At 41.3% G+C, this 23,142-nt stretch overlaps 1 protein-coding gene across 2 annotated transcripts in view; it reads right to left on the bottom strand.

Moving 5' to 3' along the window:
- Positions 1 to 295: 295 nt before the first annotated feature.
- fut8b (fucosyltransferase 8b (alpha (1,6) fucosyltransferase)) overlaps positions 296 to 23,142 on the bottom strand; it is an 84,831-nt gene continuing 61,984 nt past the window's right edge. For both annotated transcript variants that reach the window (XM_089021434.1, XM_089021435.1), the window contains 5 exons: positions 15,672 to 15,909; positions 10,452 to 10,698; positions 3,796 to 3,972; positions 3,566 to 3,716; positions 296 to 1,435 (listed from right to left, as the gene is read on the bottom strand). In XM_089021434.1, the coding sequence (XP_088877560.1) occupies positions 1,097 to 1,435; positions 3,566 to 3,716; positions 3,796 to 3,972; positions 10,452 to 10,698; positions 15,672 to 15,909 (1,152 nt within the window). In that variant the 3' untranslated portion in view covers positions 296 to 1,096. The remainder of the gene's footprint in view (positions 1,436 to 3,565; positions 3,717 to 3,795; positions 3,973 to 10,451; positions 10,699 to 15,671; positions 15,910 to 23,142) is intronic.

Here is a 23,142-nt window from a genome sequence, read left to right as displayed (position 1 = left end):
TAAATTGTGAAACAATGGCTTTCGAGAACAATATTGTTTTAAAAACATTTGCCCTCTGCCATTTTAAAATAGTTTAAAAAATGGATGGCCACAACAACTGAAAAGAGTCACGGAGTGCTTCATTTGGCATGTTGATGTGCATTATCATCATCATCCTAATAATCTGACCATTGTTCACGAGGCGGGAGAAGGGGGGGAGTGACCCACCTTTTCCGTTGTCCGAAGTCCCTCTACAATATACACAGGCATACTAATGCACAACCCCCCCCTCCAACACCCCCCCCCCCCCCCCCCCCCCCCGCCCTCTCAAACCGCCTTCGCAATGCTGCCAGGCACGCAAACACAATTGAGCCTGGAGGCCGCGAAAAAGAAACAGGCACCAGGCAGGTAGCTAACATGGCCTCTTGAAAGCAGCACACACACATAAAATGCACACAGGCAGCACGCTGAAAATAAAAACAATTAAGACCGTTAAAAACAAAACAAAACAAAGGAATTAAAAGCACGACGTGGAATATGAAAATTAATTGCACGTGGGACAAGATGGAGGAATTACAAGGAGTGCAGTGTGGCAAAAAAAAGAGGCTACAGTACATTCGGTTCCAAAACAAAACAAAAAAAAGGCAAGTATAGAATTAAAAACCACAAGGAATTAAATAAAACACTTTGTTTCTCCAGTTTTGCAAACCGGGAGATGTGGGTCATGGGGTCAGGTGATTTTTTTCCAGTCTTTTACAGTAAAGATCCAGTCTGTCCAAGGACAGTTTTTAATTTTTACTGATATTTATATATTTTCTAATGTTTTTTTTTCAGTTCATTTACAGACTCGACAGACCCTGCTTGAATGGGGGGGGGTGCAAGTCCTCTGTGACCTGACAACACAAGTGCACACATTGCACACATCTCCATATACACTCACACACCACACACACACTGAGTGCAGTCCTGTCATTCATGGGGACAGGTCCTTTCGTCTCATCGAGCGTGCTATGCAGGCTTCTTCCTTCTGTACAAAAAAAACTCCTTCCCTGGAAACCGGAGACTACAGATTTCGCTTCCTCATCTTCGGATGCTTATTTTTAATTGTATTTTGATTTCATTTCTTGTGGGGTTCGAGCAGTTTGTCAGCCTCGGGGTACGTCGGGTACTTGACCGTCTCTATCTTCTCTTTGACCTTATAGGAAGGATAAAGTCCTGTGCGACCCATTTTGCGGTTGATTCCCTTGGAGTATCCATCCCAGTGGTTGCCGGCCACTCCGACCACGTCGCCGGGTTCCAACGGGATGTCTTCTGCGTTACGCGGCTGGTGCGGGTACACGGCGATCTGGTTGTGGGCGTTCTGGCCTCCGAAGTAGTAGATGTCGTCCAGCGAGTAGAAGAAAGACGACGCATCCGGGTGGAGGGTCTGCATGATCTCGTACGCCACGCGGCACACCTGATGAAGAGGTATGAAGCACAGCCCTACTTGGTTTATACTGAACTATTTGGAGGTGGAGAAAAAAAAATACTCGAATCGCCATTTTTACCTCCTTATTGTGATATGTGCAATTTAAAATGCATCTACCGTATTTTCCGGTGTATAAGGCAAACCGGCGTATAAGGCGCAAGCCCAATGAATGGTGTATTTTCAAACCTTTTTCATATATAAGGCGCATCGGACTATCAGGCACATCTTCAATGCGTGAAAAAAGTGTTTCTAATATAATATATAAATACTGTATATACAAGTTTTCCAAATATAAGGCACACCACCTTATAAGGCGCTACAGTAGAGACTGGGGTTATGCACTACTTCTACGACGGGAAATGGAGTCTGTGGCTACTGACAGTAGTTGCGAGACCTGTTGTGGCTCAATATGACTTCATATATAAGGCGCACCGGCGTATAAGGCGCGGCCATCTTTTGAAGAAAATCAAGGCTTTTTAGTGCACCTTATACACAGGAAAATATGATATATTATTATTATTTAATGTCCTCTTGTTGTCGAATTTAGCTTACAATTAAGATTGAGATAAACATATGCATGACATTCTGCAATGTAACAATAATAATAATATAATAATACTTGGATATTTTGTTTTAACGGGCATTGGAGAGGATGGAGACGGACTGTAATCCTAATTCCGATTAAACACCAGTTTGGTTTTATTTGCTTTGGTTGTACAACTTTTCCCCTGGTGGATAAATTAGGATGACTTCCTTCTCCCAGACGTGTACGTCTTTTGAGTTGGAAGTTATCTTTGTTCATTGAGTCAAACACACGCCAACTGCAGCCATCACGCACCATCTAAACGACAAGACTGTGAAAGAGCAGCCGGCGAGGAATATTCCGGTAAATGAAGTGTCGCTACGGCAACTGGTCTAAAATGCTGCTGTTCCTTGATGTGTTACAACAAATAAAATAAATAAATAAAGGACCAGTTTGCTTCATGTGTTTAAACACTAGTTAAATATCCAGTCACTTCTTTGTTGATAAAATCAGAGAAAAATAATAATATGTTATGTCAGCATAACTGTATTTTTCAAGGCAAGTGAAGAACAGTTGTTGTCCTCCTTTGCAATTGATAAATTGAACCGCCTGCAATCGCAGTAATTGGAAATGAAACTTCAATGTGTGACTTAAAAGGCAAAAGAAGTTGCCTGCCAGCACGAGTTCGGAATATTTCATCGGAAACTGTGTTTTATTTGACTTAAGAGTCTGGATCCAGAATCTGGGCTGCGATCCTTTTGATAATGAGTACAACAATCCATTTTCAATGTTGTTTTAACCCTGTGGATAATTTCAATTAAGTTAAGAGTTCTGTTACACCTTCAGCAGTTGGCAAAAAACTATTCACTTTAGTGCAGCGCCATCTAGTGGTGCACTTAACATGCGGCAATTATGGCAACTTAACTCATTCACTGCCATTACCCGAATTTACTTGACATGGAGCGTCATTCTCGAATTTGTTCGGGTTTTAGTTTTTCTTGCCGGGGATTGCCGATAAAGCGCTGGTAATGATAAACCTCTGGCAATGTTTGTCCCTTCTACGAGTAGGCAGCATTTGCCTTTTTTCCATGTTAGCGTTTTGTTACAGCTTCAGCTATTGTTAAAGCGCTATATAAATCAATATGTACGTATTGTATTTTGTGCATCTGCCCCCATTTCAAGCTAAAATAACCCCAGATCCATATAATTTAGGAATTAACTCTTTTTTTCTGATGAAAGAAGAGAGTCCAACGTTTCTTACGCTGCACTGAATGTTTATGTCGTCCTAAAACTCAATATTCTGTTTGTCCTGCAATTTGAGTGATAATGACAAAAACCCTTGCACTAGACAGGACACATTTTTGGACGTCGTCTGGCAGTGAATGAAATATTTGGTCACAATTATTTGTCATGATTTGGTGATCTGGTGCCATCTACGTGTAAAAATTAAATAGATTTGGAGCTGTATTTGGAAAAAAGTAGTTCCAGTAACTTTATAGGGTCGCAGTTAATCACTCGCAAATGCTGGAGCATAACGGAGCCAAGAATGCGGCTCACGGCGTGTCCCTTTGCAACCTCAAAACAGATGCACTAACCTGGGACGAGAATGTGCACACCAAGAAGTCCGTCTGGGAAAGGAAGTGGATGTCCAGAATGACCCCCCTCAGAGAGTTCTCGGTGTAGCGGTTGTGAAGGCCCGCAGACCACGAGATGGAGTTGTCACTGATGAACTCATAGTCAGGATACCTGAAGAGGAACAAGCAAGTCATTGGGTGGATGGAGGGCAAACAAATTTGCGAAAGAACAAATCATCATGGAGACTGACTTAGTTTTAGCTTCCTGCAGCAAGGAGGGGTCGTCCGTGGCGAGGTAGACTCGTTTCTTGTCCACGTGGGCATGGCGACCTAGATGTTGAAACTGCTCCTCAACGTGCAGCATGTACTCCTCGATGGGGTGGAAGGCTGCCTCCGTGCCGACTTTGTCCGTCCTCCTCACATGGACGCTGCACACATGAGGGACAGAAAAACGGGTTTGAATTTTAACCGCTGTTTTTCCACTAATAGCGCCACCCTTTGACCGACTTTCTTCCATATAGACTGCCAAATGAATTACGGCGATAAAAGCTATTTGCAGACATGCAAGGCCACATTGAATTGGCCAGGCCAGCAAAAGAAATAAGCAACAATTTCGTTTTTTATTTTGATTTTTTCCTGCGTCATTCCTTCTAGCAATCCGGGACAAAGCGGGAGTAGGCAGCATCTCTAAAGGTGAAAAAAAATGAGGAGGGATAGGATGAGAACGCACATACGTCATCTCCTGATGCCACTGCATGCCTCAAACTGACAGATGCTGCAACCCAATTTTATTCAATTTCAAACTGCTACATTACCAGCCACATCTGTATTGTGTGACTTGTGGCCTCGAGGAAGAAATGAAAATTGCAAAATCTATTGGGGGCAGGGAGAGAGGTTGAGTAGAGGTTGCTCATTTGTCATGATATATTTACAATCATGATGGCGAACGGTGCTTCCCCAAGTGGCTAATTGGCTTACTTTACTTTAATTGTGTATATTTTCTACAGCACGATTCATGTATTTGTTTGCAATGCACAGTTTTAGTGGTGATTTAGAGCCACCTTACACTGCATATTCTTCTAATTACAAAAAAGCAATTAGTTTAACTCATTCACTGCCAGACAATGTACAAAAATGTGTCTACTCCACTGCCAGGGTTTTTGTCATTTTGTGGAATTGTCGCTGCTTGGAATTGAAGCGGATTTACGTGGGACAGGAAATGTAAGACAATCTCTTTGCGTCAATGGATGCTACAGCTTCATGTTTGCTTTCGACATTTATCTTATAGCAGATGTGCACATTCACAATAATAATAATAATAATAATAATAATAATAATAATACATTTCACCTGTAAGCGCCTTTCAAAACTCTCAAGGTCACTTTACAGTCACTGGATCGGTTTTTCTGTGGGTGAGCAGTGGCAGCCACATGCGCCAGCGTTCACTCAACCCAAATTTCCACATTGTGGGACAAATAAAGGTTTTCTGATTCTGACTCTGAACCCGGAATAACTCAAATAAATAAAAAACTAGCTAGCTAATAGATAGCTAATAGATAGCCAGCTAACCAGCCAGCCAGCTGAGAGCTTGATAGCTGGATAGATAGCCAGTCTAGTATAATCTAATCTAATCTAATCTAATCTAATCTAATCTAATCTAATCTAATCTAATCTGATCTATACTCTAATCTAATGTAATCTAATCATATGTTCACTCACATTGCAGGACCCACAGAATATTAAGTTTTAGGACTCCATAAACATTCAATGGAGCGTAAGAAAACTCTTCTTTCATCAGGAAAAAAGTTAACTCCTAAATTATATTGGGCTGGAGTTATCTGATCGTGAAATTGGAGCAGCTGTACAAAATGCAAATGATTCGCCCTTGTGGGAGCTAAAAACATTTCTAGAGGTCTGACCACAGCTGGATTCACACCCATTCCCAGGAATTGCAGTGAATGGGTTAAAATACGCAACATGTTCCAATCAATGCATGCGATGAATAAAAATCATTTGGAGTCTTTCTGCCCAATTTGACCATCTGTGTCGGGCTACGGACAGCTGTGAGTTAATTAAATGGATGCCACCAGCTTCTCTTGCCTGGAGGGGAAGGGGGGGTGTTGGGTTGGAGATTCCTGAGACAGAATCCTAAACAGACTGGGCCTGAGCTCAGACGGCATCGGAGGACTGACCCTTTTATTTCAATGACAAAAAAGGACACACATGGGAGGGGGTGTTTGTCAACTCTGGCTTTTTATCTCTTTCGCTCCATCGCCGTCTCTTTACCTCTTTACTTCTCTTCCTCGATGCCATACCGGATCTCACTCGCACCAGCCCGCCCAACCTGATTTCAAAGCACGCCGCGCATACTGGCACCCGACACCCACACTGGAGATATGGCCCCCCTCCCCTGAAATAAAATCCCCCAAAACTCCATCTCCACCAAATAAATCTTTAATTTGCATGTGACGTCAGCACCTTGGAAGACGATGAAAAGGATTTAAACATCACTGGGCCCCGCTCGATTTAGCAGCTTTACGAGTGTGAGACAGATTCGCTATTGTCTTATTCAGGAGTTGTTGCATGATGCACTGGTTAGACGGTGCAGATTAGGCGGTGGCGACGATTGGGGGGCCACTCAGGGGGGGTACAAGCACTATGTGGTTACGTCGCAACGATACTTTAAACGATGGTTGTTGTGTCCTTGTGTAACCGCAATTATTCTTGCTGCTTGACTGTTTATAATCCGCAAAATAACATGGGGGGGGGGTTGTTAGCAGTTTAGCATCGAGCCAACGACTGCCATTGAATCTTCCATGCCAAGACGGCGCACAAACTCAAAGAAAGCGTCCTCCAGACCAATTTAAAAGCCCAGTTTCCTAAGGCACTCAGATATCTTGAAAGGTATGCAAAAAGCGCATGAAGAGACCATTAATGGTCTCTTGACATACTTTGAGAAGTAAGTCGCCTACCTTCCTCCCCCACCCCTTAAGGATACATTAGCGATAATGAGCGCCGATGAGATGAGGAAAATGAAAAGCATGGGAGGGCATGGGGGAGGGGGGGAAGACGAACAAACCCCATTTACGGTATTTTGGATTCCAATGAGAATCAAAAACAAACATGATCAATAAGCGGATGGGAAAATTGCAAGCTCTGGGCAAAAGGAAGATTGAATGGACGCTCAATTGTCAAGGGTCGAAAAGGGTCTCTGATTTTATAAAGGAAAACACCATCACCTTCTCAAACTTCAAAAACTTGCCCACACCGGTTTCCTTATTCGCACACATTATCGCCAACCGCCCCAAATGCTGACAGAAGCTTCCGGGCACTTTGTTGCAACTTTATCTCGTTGAGTAGCTGAGTGAGGGTGCAAGGATCCAACATTTTTACAGTGTTGGAATGCCTGCGACTGGATGGATGCATGGCTTGAGGAGCCCGCGATGAGAAGAAAGGAGCATTGGTACGTATGTGGAATTGTCACGGTTTGGAATGGAAGCGGATTTACCTGGGACAGGAGATGCGAGAGAGTCTCTTTTTGTCAATGGATGCTACAGCTTTATGCTTGCTTTCAACATTTAGTTTGTAGCAGACGTGTACATTTCACATGACGTCCCTGATCCACTGGTGAAAAGGAGACTTCGGTTCTCTCCTCTTTCATGAAGAACTGCTTCATACAACAAAGAGGGTGAAGAAAGCCCTTAAGATTGAATGACTGTGTCTTTTGTGTTAGGTCACATTGTTTATTTAGTTTTTGTTGTTGTTTTGAATTCAAAATGGCACCTCGAGAATGGCTGCCTTTACAGCAGCTCCTGTATTTTTTCTACTTGTTCCTTTCCTTTCCTCTTTCATCACTTTGCTGCTGTGAAATATAAATTTATCCACTGAGAGACTGATAAATAATAATAATAATAATAATAATAATAATAATAATACATTTTATTTTAAGCGCCTTTCAAAGCTCTCAAGGACACTTTACTGTCACAGACAAGCATAAATACTATAATAAATAAAATAAAATTACAAATAGAATACAATAAATAAAATACAATTATAAATAGAAACAAGAGATAGAGCTACACAGAAAATGCCATTTTAAATAGGTGGGTTTTGAGATGGGATTTGAAGGTGGGAAGAGAATCAATAAAGGCTAATCCAATCCAATCCAATCAATTTTCGATTGGGAGGCAACGTGCATGCTTGTGCGTTGAATCGGGGACACACAAAAGAAGCGTAGCAAGAGATGTGTGGAGAGCGAGAGGCTGGTGAATACAGATGGGTGCCAAGGGGGAACGCAAGGGAAAGGTGAGAGCGGCGTCTCAAGCCTTAGCAGCAAGAACAAACAAAACGCGAGTCGCGATCAGAACTGAATCCAAAAGTAGAACAGGACGTGGAGATAAAAGGGGAGGCAGGGAGGGGGGGCGCTCTAACGGACGGCGACTGCCGTGCTTATGAAAGGAAGCAGAGGCAGTCGGAACAAAGAGACAGTACGATATGAGCGTAGCGGGCGGCGCAATGAGCGAGGATCGCTTGCAGAAACAGTTTCCATAGAGGAACTTGAATCCTTTGACGGGAATCTGCAAACGGGAGTTTCAGGGAGACCGACTTCGCAGTCTCGGGATGTTTACTTTCAACTTTTTTCCTTTCCCAGGACAGTTGGAGAATTCTGGAGGCTCCCGGGACATTGTGATACATTTGGTCCAACTCAGCAAAATGATTTAAAAGTCAATTTTTCTCACACGGAGCTTTTCTTGTGACTGCCTCCTGTGCCCTCATCATTATGCGCATGGGTGTCCAATGGTAAAACTCCCATCTGGGCTAAGTCAGGGTGCTACAATAACAAGCCGATATAGGAAGTGCAGCATGAAGAGAATGAATGGGCTTGCGGGCAAAATGCAAATGTTTCCTGCAAGGAGGACCAAAAATATAATAATAATGAGGGGAAAAAAATGCAAAAAAAAAAACAAAAAAAACGCCCATCTGTCCATTTATCATCTCCAAACGGCCGAGTCCAGGTGGCAGCGGTCTAAATTGAGATGGCTGCTCATACTTCACTTCGGGACTAAACTTGCTGGATTGAGTCCGTCTCCAGTCGAGAGTGCACAAATGTAAAAAAAAAAAAAAAAAAGAAAACTGAAAGCTGTCATCACAGAAAAAGCAAGACTTCGAAATGGTTTTAATATTCAACATCAGGTTGTACAACCCGCTCTGAACACTTGTCATGAGGATACTTTGAAGTCATTTAAAAGAGTTTGATGAAAGAACACGTCTTTTCGAGCTAAACCGAGAAAAAAAATTAAAAAGAATAATAATAGAGTCAGAGCTATATTAGCGTTATCTTTTATGAGCAGAATATTTAAGAAGAGGGTGGTTTGTTTGAGATTAACTGGAAACAGACAACGGCGTATACGTAACTCAATTAGCCTTTAGCGGGCCGCGAGTCACGGTGACCCCCCCTTGTGAGGAAAAGCGGATTCGAAAATGGATGGATGGACGAGTCACGGTGGTGGGTGTTGTATTTTTACAATATTTAGATGGCGGACATCTTCATTGCCCACTTGGGTCTGTTTTGCAGCAGGTTGCGCGACTATTCAATCTCAAATTTTATTCTGTAGAAGATAAAGCATTAAACGCACAATAGACCAGTTTCGGTTGCATCCCCAACTGTTGTATTAACCTGATATTAACCTCGGCGAATGGCTGCAAGCCATGTCTTTATTTGCTTATTGGTGGGTCTTCTGTTTGCTTTGAAACGCTGACAGACACCCTGGAAAGACTTTAGGGAAATGCAAAATAACCAAATAAAAAAAATACATATAAAATAAAAACAAACCAATATATAAATACATAAACAAACATATAAATAAAGAAGCATTAATAAACAAACCAAATGAACAACCAAACAAATGCATGAATATATAGATAAATAAACAAACCAATATAAAAAACTTAAAACAAACATAAATAAAAAAACCATACAAACAAATGCATAAATAAATAAAAACACACACAAAACAAATAACTGCATAAATAAATAAATAAACATACAAATAAACTCACATATAAATAAATAAACCAATATATAAATAAATACAGAAATTAACATAAAATAAACACACATAATTAAACAAACCAAATAAACAAGCAAACAAATAAAAAAATAAATGCATGAATAAATAGATAAATAAAAAGAAATCACAAATCCAAGATAAATCAATATATAAATAAATACATAAACAAACATATACATAAAGAAGCATTAATAAACAAACCAAATGAACAAGCAAACAAACACATGCATGAATACATAGATAAATAAAAAAACAATATAAAAAATATAAACAAACATAAATAAACATACCAACAAATGCATAAATAAATAAATACACACACAAATACATGCATGAATAAAAAAACAAAACAAATTAATAAATAAAGAAACATACAAATAAACTCACATATAAATAAATAAACCAATATATAAATAAATACAGAAATTAACATAAAAATAAACACACATAATTAAACAAACCAAATAAACAAGCAAACAAGTAAAACAATAAATGCATGAATAAATAGATAGATAAATAAATTAAGAAATCAAAAATCCAAAATATATCAATATATAAATGAATACATAAACAAATATAAATAAACAAACCAAACAAACATGCAAACAAATAAATAAACAAACAAAGAAACATAGAAATAAATGCACGACTAATAAACAAAAAGGGTGTACAAAAAGATAAATACATCAAAAAAAAATCAACATATATATATATATATAAATACATAAACAAACATATAAAAAATATATAAATAAAATAACCAAATAAACAAACAAACAAATAAATAAATAAATACATAAATACAAACTAAATAAATAAAAAAAACATGTTCTTACCCAATGATGGGGTGTTTGAATCCCAGTTTGGCAGTGGTCTGCTGGATCTCTTCCTCCAGCCAGGCCTGTGGTCGAACCAGATATTTGACGAACTGCGACACCCACCAGACGGAGGGGTCACCGTGTAGGCGGTTCAGACGCGGTGCCAAGTCCTCTGGAATGGCCAAAGGCAGGTAGGGGGGCCGAGGGTGAAGACTGTCCACTATCGGCAACTCCACAACTTGGACGTCTTTATCGTGGGCCTCCCCTGCGTTGTGAAGAATGACTTCGTCAAAATTTCGACTCACACATTCGGGAATATGCTTAAATTTGCTACAGGGCAAAGGGAAGCTCCTTCCAATCAAAGATAGGCAGGATAGGTGATAGGGTTATGGAGGCGGGGCTGTCGCTTGGCTATCAGCGCCACCAGGCGGAATCGAGATTGTCAGTAGCCGCGGGCAAAGGGTTGAAGCGCACTGATTGTAAAGGTCACCTCCCAGGGTAGCAAAAAAACCTTGCGGCATCGCCAGAGCCCTCGACATACACGCTGAGGCCGACCGTTTGACCGTGCACACTCGCGAACACTGTAGCGTACGTGCACATATGCACTCAGCGAAAACCGCAAGGGGACGCCTGCGAAAGCTGCAAACACACATGCAAGCAGCCCTGATAATCCCAATTCACCAATGGGGATATACCTGCAAGAAAACCTTGACTTTCTGCTATAAAACCTTCGGAAAGTGTGTGTGCGTGTCTGTCCCACCTTTGCAGATAATCAGTTTTGAGGGTGCCAAAGCACAAGAGACAAGTCCTAATATAGCTATAAAGAACATCGGCGCAATTCCTAAATAAACTACAACGCGCGTGTAAACTCTGCTTCGCAACACGATGGGTCCATAAAAACACGTTAAGGACAAGGGCAGAAATAAAAGCAATCCTCGGTTCGAGTGTCGCAATGCTGACTCATACGGCGGCTCCATACTCAATAAGCATTACAAAGTGCCCGCACGTCACTTCACATTTGCGGCCAAGTTTCCTTCGGATGGAACCGAGTCAGAGGGAGCAGCTCCAAGAACCAGTATGTATTGGCAAGGAATAAACAGTGTTTTGCAAAAAAAAAAAGCTAAAATGTCAAGGAAAGCCAACTAGAACTCCATTTGGTGTGAATCAGAGACACTTTGAATAGTGGCAGGTGAATAGCCACGAAAGACGCTCCTCTAAATACAGACATTCGAGTTATAAACAACGGTACATAGGAACATTTTTGTAATTACATATGTAGTATTCTTTCCAGTTGTACATGTACATATCTTGATAGAGCATATATTTTCTTTTTTTTTTTTTTTTTCAGTACAAACCAGCACAGGTTACTTATACAAGCCTGAAACGACAACTGACATCACTTTTTTGTTTTTTTAACTGACATCAGAAAAACGTTTTATAGCATCTAAAATACCCAAAACACAGTCAAATGCAAAACACCAATAAAAATGACTTGAAGTCGGTAGTCCTTTAAAACAGGTTGATACATCAAATGGTGGTGAATCCCGTTGACGATGATCCTGCAAAACTTGTCAGGCCAAGATTCGAACTCCAGACCTCAGGACAGTGAGGCTAACATGCTAACCGCTACAATTCCCTGTGGTCCTAAAACTTTTTTTTTTTAATTCACACTTTGCTCTTCTATATCCTAATTAGCGAGCCTATAAAAACAACAAGCACATTTCCAAGGCCCTACTCTTCCCGTAGACATTGGAATTCCGCAGGCGGGCGCATGGCGTGTTATTTCCACTTTAATCCCATCTTTTTAGGTTTTGTTTTGCGCGATTTCCCATGTGCACCAAGAAACAAGCAGATCTCATAATGACTTTTTCCACTATCTTTGATTCCGGCCCCCCTACTCGAAGCTATATCTATATTTCCCCTCACAAAAATACCCAGTCATAGATGCATATACAATTCCTATCAATGCCTCGCACCCTAAGGGAAGCACTTAAAAGAAGTGTGTTAACAATATAAAGCTATTTCGAGAAGGTGGGTTGTGAATAAAATTCGACCAGTTTTTTTTCTCTATAAATCGGCTCCCAACCGCTCTGTTAAAAAGATATGCTAAGTATAAAATGCAGTGAAATAAGAACACGCATTTGAAAGGGGAACAATCACAACAGGTTTTGCATATTTAAGCCTTTGGGCCTTGTTCTGCGGCCCTGCGCTGCAAAGATGGCACTTGCCTAGTGTTAATGAAATAGACATGACAATTGGGACAAATCAGGTAGCAACAGGCCTACATTAGCAAAGCCAATGTGTCAATCGTTCCCTGCGGTGGCGCAGACAACCTACTTAAAAAAAAGCATAAGAATGCAGGATGTATTGCGCCAAATAAGGCGTCAGCTCAGGGGCAGCCAGATGGCGTCGATGGATCCATAGGAGGCCGTGGAGACAGATAGCGTGGAAACAGAGAGAGGAGATAGTCGAAAAAGGACGCATGAAAGGCGGCAGAATAAGAGAGGCAAGGCACCCCGAGAGCAGCAGATAAGAAGGAAGAGCCCAGGAGAGCATGAGTAAAATGAGGTACTGGGAGAAAGAAGAAAAAAATGAAGAGCTGAAAGGATGCAACCGCAAGAACAAGGAAGGCAAGCGGGGAGAAATTGATAGTGAATAAGAGCGCCAGGCAGCCAAAGCCTGATTGTCAAACCCTCCAATCCACTTATCGTCTTTTGCAAATGCTTCGGATTTGTCAGTTTTGCAGAGAGAGGCAAACTTGTTTTATTTTTTTTAAACTGTAAACCAACCTAGTAATCATATCATTTTCGATTCAAAATTCAATACTCATAAATGAGTCTGGTGCAATGCGCTCGTGTAACCTATTTTATCAACAGATTGATCTTTTGTCTCCGCAATTCCATTTCGGTGTACGAATGACTGAACACGGGGTGTCAATGACAGTAATTGTAAAAAAAAAAGAATAAAAATCTTCCTGAAACGCCCATTTCCCATTGGTCGAGCATTAATACTACCTTAAAAGACAACCGACGTCTCCGGACAAGTTGTGTCCATAATTTGTAAAATGGCTTCAAATGACTTCTACTGAGCGTATTTTTCAGCGATTCCACCGCATATAACTATATTTTACGTTTTAAGACTCGCGCTGCATATTCAGGAAGTCTTGTTTTTGAGTTGGTGACGAGTCCGTACGTGACGTCACTAAAGGAACGCCCCTGACCGAAAAAAAAAAAAAGACACATTGTAGCAGTCCTTCCATCACGTCAATATATTTTGCTGTACTTGTTTGGTCTGAAAACCTCTGTTGCACCCAGAAGAGGGCGATCAAGCTCCATATAAGGAATTTATCAGCCTGTGGAAACGCAATACACTGTCTTGTCTACAAGAGGTCGCCATTTTCTGCCTCCTGTTTGGTGATCCATTTAGTCTCAATGTTGCCTCAAATTGGCACGGAATAAATTCTTTCATCGAATGCAAACATGTATGCTATTCCTATTCAGAACTATTTGAATCATATTCATAACTGGCTGTGTAACAAGAAAGCATATTCTCCGAATCTGAAGCCATTATTTTGATTCTCCAGCAATGCAAGACGTCTTGGCGTAACGTCATGAACTAGGGGCGGGACTTTCTGAAAATGCCCAATTCGCAGCTCAATTTTCTGCAGATTTTGGACACTTTAAGTCATTTTTATTGGTGTTTTGCATTTGAATGCAAATGTCTCCGCAATTCCATTTCGGTGTACGAATGACTGAACACGGGGTGTCAATGACAGTAATTGTAAAAAAAAAAAATATCATACTACGTATGATATTTTTGGGTATTTTAGATGCTATAAAACGTTTTTCTGATGTCAGTTAGGAAACAAAAAAGTGACGTTGGTTATCCTTTAAATTCCAGTGAGGCATTCAACACCAATTTAAGGAGTAGGATTTTTTTTTGCCTCAAGGCAGACAATTCTGTTGATCTGTGCAACCTCATTGTTTATTTTCTAGGGAGGAGGTGGGGAGGGACGGGGAGGGCAGCGGAGGGGGTAAACACAAGCTGTGTGTAGACAGCGGCACGTGTCAGTCCTCCCGTAATAAAAAAAATGCAGCCTTCTACTTGGAGTTTACCCGTCGCTGCATGTTTTTCTTCTGGGTCCCCACAGGGAAGTTCAAACAAGAATCACAACATTCACTTTAGTACTCATTTAGGTCAATTCTAAAAAAAAATGGATTTAGGCGGTGGATACAGTGAACGTAGTCCTGGTACCGCACCAGGATTTCGGAATGCCCGGAAAAGGGACTCATTCACTGCCATCCCCGAATTTATTCGGGAATTGAAAATATATCGTGGAGCGCCATTCCTGAATTTGTTCTGGTTTTGGTTTTTCTTGCGAGGGGTGCCGGTAATGTGAAAAAATATAGTTTTCCAAATATAATATATAAATACAGTAAAGTCTCGTTATATCGATATCGGTTATATCGATAGTACTGCTTATTACGATACTATTTCTATGAACGCAAGGAGAAAATTCACATGCCGCAGGATCGGCTATATCGATAGTCCGGTTATATCGATTTTCCGGCTCCCGAGAATATCGATATAACGACACTTTACTGTATGTCAAAGTTTTCCAAATATAAGGCACACCACATTATAAGGTGCTACAGTAGTGGCAGGGGTTACGCATTACTTCTTCTACACAGGGAAAAGGAGTTGGTGGCTGTTGACAGGATTTGCTCGACCTGCTGTGGCTCAATATTAATTCATGTATAGGGTGCACCTGCGTATAAGGTGCATGGTCATCTTTTGAAGAAAATCAAGGCTTTTAGGTGCGCCACCGGAAAATACGGTAGTCTTGGTTTACAGTTGATTGATTGATTGGATTGCCTGTATTAGTCTCGCAGTGGAGAAATTTACATTTCACAGCAGCAAAGTTATGAGTTATGAAGATATGACAGAAAATGTTCAAAACATAAAGTTGGTGCTGTCTATTTAGTGGATTCTCAATTCACAGAATCCGTTGGCAAGAGGAAGCATTGAGCGACAGCCTCCTGCTATTACATTAGAAGCCAAAGTGCTTTTACGTGAATTGCATCGTTTGCTTTTAGCCAGGGCCTTCATACAGCGCTTCCGTTTAGCTGTTGCAGCAAAAAAATAATACATAAAATGTATCGCAGCTGCTGTGAAGGCATACGTAGCTATTTTGCAGGCTAGTGACCGACATGCTATTTCCAAGCCGTTTGCACCTACCTGACCAGTGTCCGGTGGTGGCGCCCGAGCGGTCGGTGCAACTGTTACTGACAGGGAGGAAGACACTCTCCCAGCCTTTGGGGGCGTAGCGCCAGTTGTGGGACTCCAGAATGAGCGTCCGCTGGGTGCCGTACGCGATCATGAAGCAGTAGACGACGTGATGGAGCTGGCAGCCGTATCCGCAGCCCTTATTAATGTTGCACACCAGTTTCCTGGCCTTACTGCAGTCCGGCGGGTCCTAGGGGAAAGCACAATATTTCTTTAATACTATTTATTGCTTGACCTTCATCTCGGCTCGCCCCAAGAGTTGGTCCTTGAATTTTAATAACGCACAACGACGGTGTTTGTTTGTTCGGTTGGTTACCTTTTGTTTCATATTACACGACTCTATTTCCCAAGCTTGGTTTGCTTCTTCTGCTCTTACCTCTCTCTGATAATCCTACCCAACAGTTTATATTGCCTGATGAGTAAATGAAATTACTCTGATGTATTATTTTGACCGGAGGAAAAGAAAATTACACATTTTCTTCTTATGTCATTGATCTCTGTTGCTGCTGAAACGATAAAAAGAAAGAAAAAAAAAAACCCAAAGAAACATCATTAGCAGCACCAACGGGCCTCGTTGGTCTACTTGGTGACATGTTGCGTGATTACAATGGGCAAGGGCATTTTGTGTGTTTTTTTTCCCTCTCGCAATTAACACACCCAGGTCTGTTTCTATAAATACTCATGAGCTCATATTCCTCTGTGGCTGAAAGTAGACCCCCCTCCCCGGCAATGCCATTCAACCGTGTGCTCAAAACTAGCAGGCAAACGAAAATATAGTTCCTGGATATCGTGAAAATAAATTCCTCCCTCCTTCTATTTTGAACTTCTGCTGGAACATCCAGAGGTGCACAACACCTTCTGCAATGTTGAAATTAACTCATGTACTGACAGACTATGTGCAAAAATGTGTCCTGTGCCAAAGTTTTTGTCATTGTCACTCAAATTCCAGGACCCACAGAATATTGAGTTTTAGGACGACATAATCATTCAATGCAGCGTATGAAAGTTCAGACTATCTTCTTTTATCAGAAAAAAAGAGTTAATTCCTAAATTATATGGGTCTGGAGTTATTTGAGCTTAAAATGAGGGCAGCTGTCCAAAATACAATGCAATACATACATATTGGTTTATATAGCACAGCTGAAGCTGGAACAAAGTGCGAACATGGGAAAAAAAGGAAATGCTGCTCCTTGTGGACGGGTGAAACATTGCCAGAGGTCTGACCAGCATGTTATCGGCACCCCCGCAAGAAAAACCAAAACCTGAAACAAATTCGGGAATGGAGCTCTGTGTCATATTTTCAATTCTCGAATACATTTGTGAATGGCAGTGAATGAGTTAAGACCGAGGCTTCAAGAGGGTATATTTTTACGGATCCAACCTGCAGTCATATGTCGGCACGAGACAATGTAGCATCCATTTTTGACAGTTGACATTTGAGCATGACATGGCATTCAGTGCCTTTCACTATTTTTTTCCACCCTCCCCCCGTCGTATTTCACCTTTTCCCACCACTCCATTAATCCCTTTGACGTGTTTTCCCTTTGCCTAACTCCATTTTACAACTCGATGAAAAGCGTTACGTGGAGCAACCTGAATGACACCAAGGGGGAACGAAACAACCATATACAGCGATGGGATCAAGAGTAACACGACAGAGTGACACAATCTGTTCTGAAGCAGAGTTCGAAAGTCGACACAGAGGCTCTGACCAAGAAAAGCGATGGGATCAAAAGTAACACGACAGAGTGACACAGTCTGTTCTGAAGCAGAGTTCAAAAGTCGACACAGAGGCTCTGACCAAGAAAAGGGAAGGCACTACTGAGTGAAAATCACTTTTTATGTGAGCTGCATTGACTTTTAATCATGTGGCGATGCATTAATCCCATATGTCAGCGACTTGCATACCAATTAATGATAATCTACAGTGTTTATATTGGTACAGTCGTGAGGCTTTTGTCTCTGTTAGGATTTGCAGGAGGGAGGAGCAGAGAGTATTTGAGAAACTGTATTAAATAAAGTCAGAAGGAGCAAAATGTCAAACAATAAAGTCATCAGAACAATAAGGTCCAAAGTAGCAAACAAAACCAGAAATAAAACATGACAAGATGAAGCAAATGTGACAGGTTGAAACAAACAATGAGCAGACACTGAATGGTCGTGCCAGAAGTCCTTTTAACTTATTAAAATGAACCACACCTGACCTCGGATAATGTTTTTTCCATTCCACAAGGGGGCAACATTTCACTTTTGTCCATGTTAGCACTTTGTTCCATCTTCAGGTGTTGTTAAAGTGCTGTATAAATCAATATGTATGTTTTATGTTGTATTTTGTGCAGCCGCCCACATTTCAAGCTCAGATAACTCCAGAAGAGAGTCTAAGGTTTCTTACGCTGCATTAAATGTTTATGTAGTCCTAAAACTCAATATTCTGTGGGTCCTGCAATTTGAGTGAAAATGACAAAAACCCTGGCACAGGAGTGGACACATTTTCCACATCGTCTCGCAGTGAATGAGTTAATTTGTCATTTACAGTCTGTCATGGTTGTCGATATCTGGCTCAAATAAGGCCCACTGCTCATATCAGTGGCGGGATTTATTTTGACAGCAGCTAACTTTGTGAGTTGTGGCTTTCTATAAAAAAAGAAAAAAAGTTGCCATCTCAAATTAAAGCCCTCGCACTTGTAAAAACAGACTTCAAACAACTTCAACCTTCACTCGCCACAGTGTCTTTAACTGGACGTTTGGCTATAAACTAAAAGGCAGCTCCAAATCCAGTTCTAGGTTGCAGCCGCTCCGCTTTGTCTTGACAATAAAAAAAAACAGACTTTCAAGATATTGGAGTCCAACCAAAGCTCCCCGCTGGGCTTGATTTGGCAGTCTGTTTATTTTTGTTTGCGAATGGGCTGGTAATGCACATGTAATGTGCATCAAAAGAGACGTGCATACGGCTCACGTGGCAACGGTCCAAATGGATTCTTCACCCATTTGAACAGATGGACGGGATGAATGCTTCATAACAAACAAATACATTTCACCCGACGATCGGTATCGCACTCGGTGCCCATACCACTTAGGACAAAACTCATTTCAAGTCGGCATTGCCGTTTTAACCGTAACCTTACACAGAATGGAAAGTTACTGATAAAACCAAACACTGCTTCCTAAAAAAATGCACACTGTTGGTATCTGTCCTGTACTATCGGACCATTTTGGATTTTTTTTATGGGGAAAGAGTTAACGATAAAGCATCCAACGTAAAATACTACTATATCGTGACGTGGATGTGGTGAATGAATGAAACACTTTGAAAACAGCATGCATCTCTTCAATAAATGAGAAGGTTTCTTCAGCCGTCATCTGTACAAATTTGAAGGTTTCGGACGTTTCGCCTCCTATCCAAGAGGCTTCGTCAGCGAACTAAAGTCTGACTAGTCGTATCGGCCCTGTTTATATATCCCTAATGTCCAGACATGGCGGCGCCGGACACAGCTATGATAGGTCCCTACTCTCAGGTTGGGGGGAGCAGAGGACCACTCCCTGTGGCCCCACATCTCTTCAATAACGTAATAGCGATGGAGAACAGATTAGCCTGTTCACAACGAGTTTATATTAGATTAGATTAGATGAGCCTTTATTTGTCTCACAGTGGATAAATCTATACTTCACAGCAGCAAGAACAAAATACAGGAGCTGCTGTAAAGGCAGCCGCACCATCGTGAAGTCAAAAACCAACAAAAAACAACTAAATAAATAGTGTAACTCAACACAACAGACACACAATCCTCAATCTAAAGTACTTTCCACATCCTCTTTTTTGCACAAAGCAGTTCTCGATGAAAGAAGAGAGGACCAAAGCATCCTTTTCACCAGTGGATCAAGGACATCATGATGGAACGTGCATGTCTGCGAGAAGCTAAGTTTTAAAAGCAAACACAAAGCTGTAGCACCTCCTCTTCTTTTCCTTTCGGCTTTTCCCTTCAAGGGGTCGCCACAGCAAATCAGTGGCCTCCATCTTTAGAGGTTTGATCTGCATGTTTGTTTTGGCCAAGCTTTTCCGTCGGATGCCCTTCCTGAAACAAACCCTGTATTTATCTGGGCTTGGGACCGGCACAATAAGACATATGTCCCTTTGTGGCTACAGAACAAGCAACTCGATCAGTAAAAGGCTCCCAAACACAAAATGGAAATCGGCACAGCAACATAAAAAAAAGCAAAAACACAAAGCTGTAGCACCACTTGACGAAAAGAGATTGTCTCACATCTCCTGCCCCACATAAATCCATTTCATTTCCAAGCCGAGACAGTTCCATATCTGCATTGGCTCTCATACTTTTGTCAAGATTCGGGCAGATAAGGAAAGATTGACTTGGTTGTTTAATTTCACACTTGATGGGTGGGCAGGCACCCTTGAGACAAAACTTTTTTTTTTTAAATACAATCATAAAGTAACGTTTACATAAAGTGTTCCTTTAAAAAAATCAGTTGTGATTATCTTTGAATCCATAATACTGAGAGGAAATAATTACACACCTCAACTCCAAGCTTCTATTTAAAGCTCTACCGGAAAGTGCTGACAAGAAACAATGCTGTCCTTTACACTGCACAGTACATATCTCACATACCCAGTCCCATGTAAATCCACTTCAATTCCAAGCTGCAACAGTTCCACATACACATTGGCTCTCATTGGTTTGTCATGATTTGGGCAGATAAGGAAAGATTGAATTGGTTGTTTAATTTCACACTTGATGGGTGGGCAGGCACCCCGGAGACAATTTTTTTTTTAATACAAACATAAAGTAACGTTTACATAAAGTGTTCCTTTAAAAAATCAGTTGTAATTATCTTTGAATCCATAAGACTAAGAAGAAATAATTACACACCTCAACTCCAAGCTTCTATTTAAAGCTCTACCGGAAAGTTCTGACAAGAAACGATGCTGTCCTTTCACCTGTACAGTACATCAACATGCAAAAGCGCGGGGAAAAAATCTCATTTGACAGAAGACTCTTCAAACGAGCTGTCATGTTCACTGCATGAGTGGCCAGGTGGCGCAGGCAGAAACGGAATTAGTTAAAGCAAGAACGAGGGGAAAGAATACCTCGGGTGGCACAGGCTGCGGGGGGTTGTTGGGAGTCTGCGCGTGCGGACCCGTGTCGGTTGTGGTGCAAATGCAGAAAAAAGGCTCACACAGGTGTGTGTCGCTCTGTGTGTGTGTGTGTGTGTGTGTGTGTGTGTGTGTGTGTGTGTGTGTGTGTGTGTGTGTGTGTGTGTGTGCGTGCGTGTGTGTGTGAGTGTGTGTGTGTGTGTGCGTGTGCCCATCTGTGCATCGCCATGTCTGTGTTTGTGTGTGATAAATTAGTAATGGCAGCTGGTGGAGCGGTGCGATCCCTCAGCAGCGGTGACAGCAGCTGTTAGTGGGCCTGTCTCCGCCCAGCCGGGCCGACTCGGTCCTCTTCATCAAACATGTCGGCTCATTAATGCTGCAGGGCGCAGCGTGGCACCCAAAACACAGCGGCGGCGCGGTAGAGGAACGGGAGCGTGCCGACGGGGGGTGTGGGGGTACATGCCACTCGGCATGCGTGCGGCGGATTGAAAACGCCATCGACCGTGTACATCGGGCAGGTGGACGAATTATTTGTAAAAACTACTCTCAAGGCAGCCAACTGCTATTTTATTATTTATTCATGGTTTTATTGTTCTGGGTAGTTTTTAATTGTGTGTCCGGGGTGTTCTGAAAGGAGCTTGTAAATAAACTGTATTATTATTATTATTATTATTATTATTATTATTATTATTATTATTATTATTATTATTATTATTATTACAGTAAGTATTCTTTCCTAAGGAATTCTGTCAAAGGAAAATTCCTTAACCTGGGAAAGAAATTACATGTATTATTTTTTTACTGCTAAATAATAGCAAAGATTGATTCCCTACAATGGAAATTCTGATATCCGGAACACGGAATTACAATCCATGCAAAATAGTGTAATTTCATGCTTGATATACAGGAAAAAAAAGGAGTCTGTTCCGCCATTTTTCTGGCCGGTGACGTAGTTGCGGCTACCTCCGGAGAGAATGATGCGCGTTGTTTAATGTAGTGTAGCAAACTAGCAGTGGTATTAGTTAAAGTGACACACGGGCGAGTTGATTGTGACACGTAAATTACTGGTACAGTGATACCTCGGCTTAAGAACGCTTTAGCTAATGAACTTTTCGCCTTCCGAACATTAAATTCGTGAGAATATCATCGTGGCATACAAACTACTTTTCGGGAAACATGGAGCGCCGCACAGGCTGGCAGACCAGTTTTCGGCGGAAGAACACCAAGCCACATGGCTGAACAGCGCTTCCATGACTGCCGGACTAGTTTTCCACACCCACTTTCTTTGAGTGCACTCACTGCAGACGTGGTTTGTTATGGAGTGGATAGTTTTGCTTTTTTGGGACCGAAAAAGACCCCACCACAGGCTAGTGTTCAGCCGAAGACGACACAAAAGAAAATTACGGTCGAGCAGAATAAGGTGTTCGTTTGTGTGACTTAGCGTCCCAGTACCAGTATGCTAAGTCAATATATATATATATATATATATATATATATATATATATATATATATATATATATATATATATATATATATATATATATACAGTAAAGTCTCGTTATATCGATGTCGGATATATCGATAGTCCCGGTTATATCGATACTATTTCTATGCACGCACGGAGAAAATTACATGCAAACAGGGTCGGATATATCGATAGTCCCGGTTATATCGATATTTTTTCGGACTCCCTTGAATATCGATATAACGAGACTTTACTATATATATATATATATATATATATATATATATATATATATATATATATATATATATATATATATAACATCCTACCTGTTATATATATCGTTGGATGGTTTTGCATTGACGACATGGAAAAGGGGGTTCCGGTTACATTGCAACCACAATAACACACATATTGTTCATTGATTACAGCTCTGTATCAATCCCTGTGGAGCATTTCAATCTTCGAGCCATCCGTTTTCTTCATTGTACCGCTTTGCTTCGTTCTCATCGGCTGTAAACTACAATGCGCAATCACGGCGGTTCTATCGACAAAACGGCCATTCACACCAAAGGGGGCAATTTACTGTCTTCAATTCAACCGAAAGTGCATTTCCATGTAAAGTGGGAAGAAAACCTAAGCATGGGTAGAACATGCCATCCCACACGAGCAGACAGTCACTATTTTAGTTTTTATTTTATTTTATAAAAAGCGCTTACGAGCAACAAGCAGTAAGGAACTTGAATGGTGAGACAGTGCACCATCACGCCTCTCACCTGCTCCGGGTAGGAAAGTGACGGCGACAGTTATGGATTGGTGCAAATGAGACAAGCAGGTGTGAAAGATG

The sequence above is a fragment of the Hippocampus bargibanti genome, linkage group LG19 (genome assembly GCF_051943395.1).
Source record: "Hippocampus bargibanti isolate YZ-2025 linkage group LG19, ASM5194339v1, whole genome shotgun sequence".
Classification (NCBI taxonomy): Eukaryota; Metazoa; Chordata; class Actinopteri; order Syngnathiformes; family Syngnathidae; genus Hippocampus; species Hippocampus bargibanti.
This window is presented reverse-complemented; position numbering and strand designations above follow the sequence as displayed.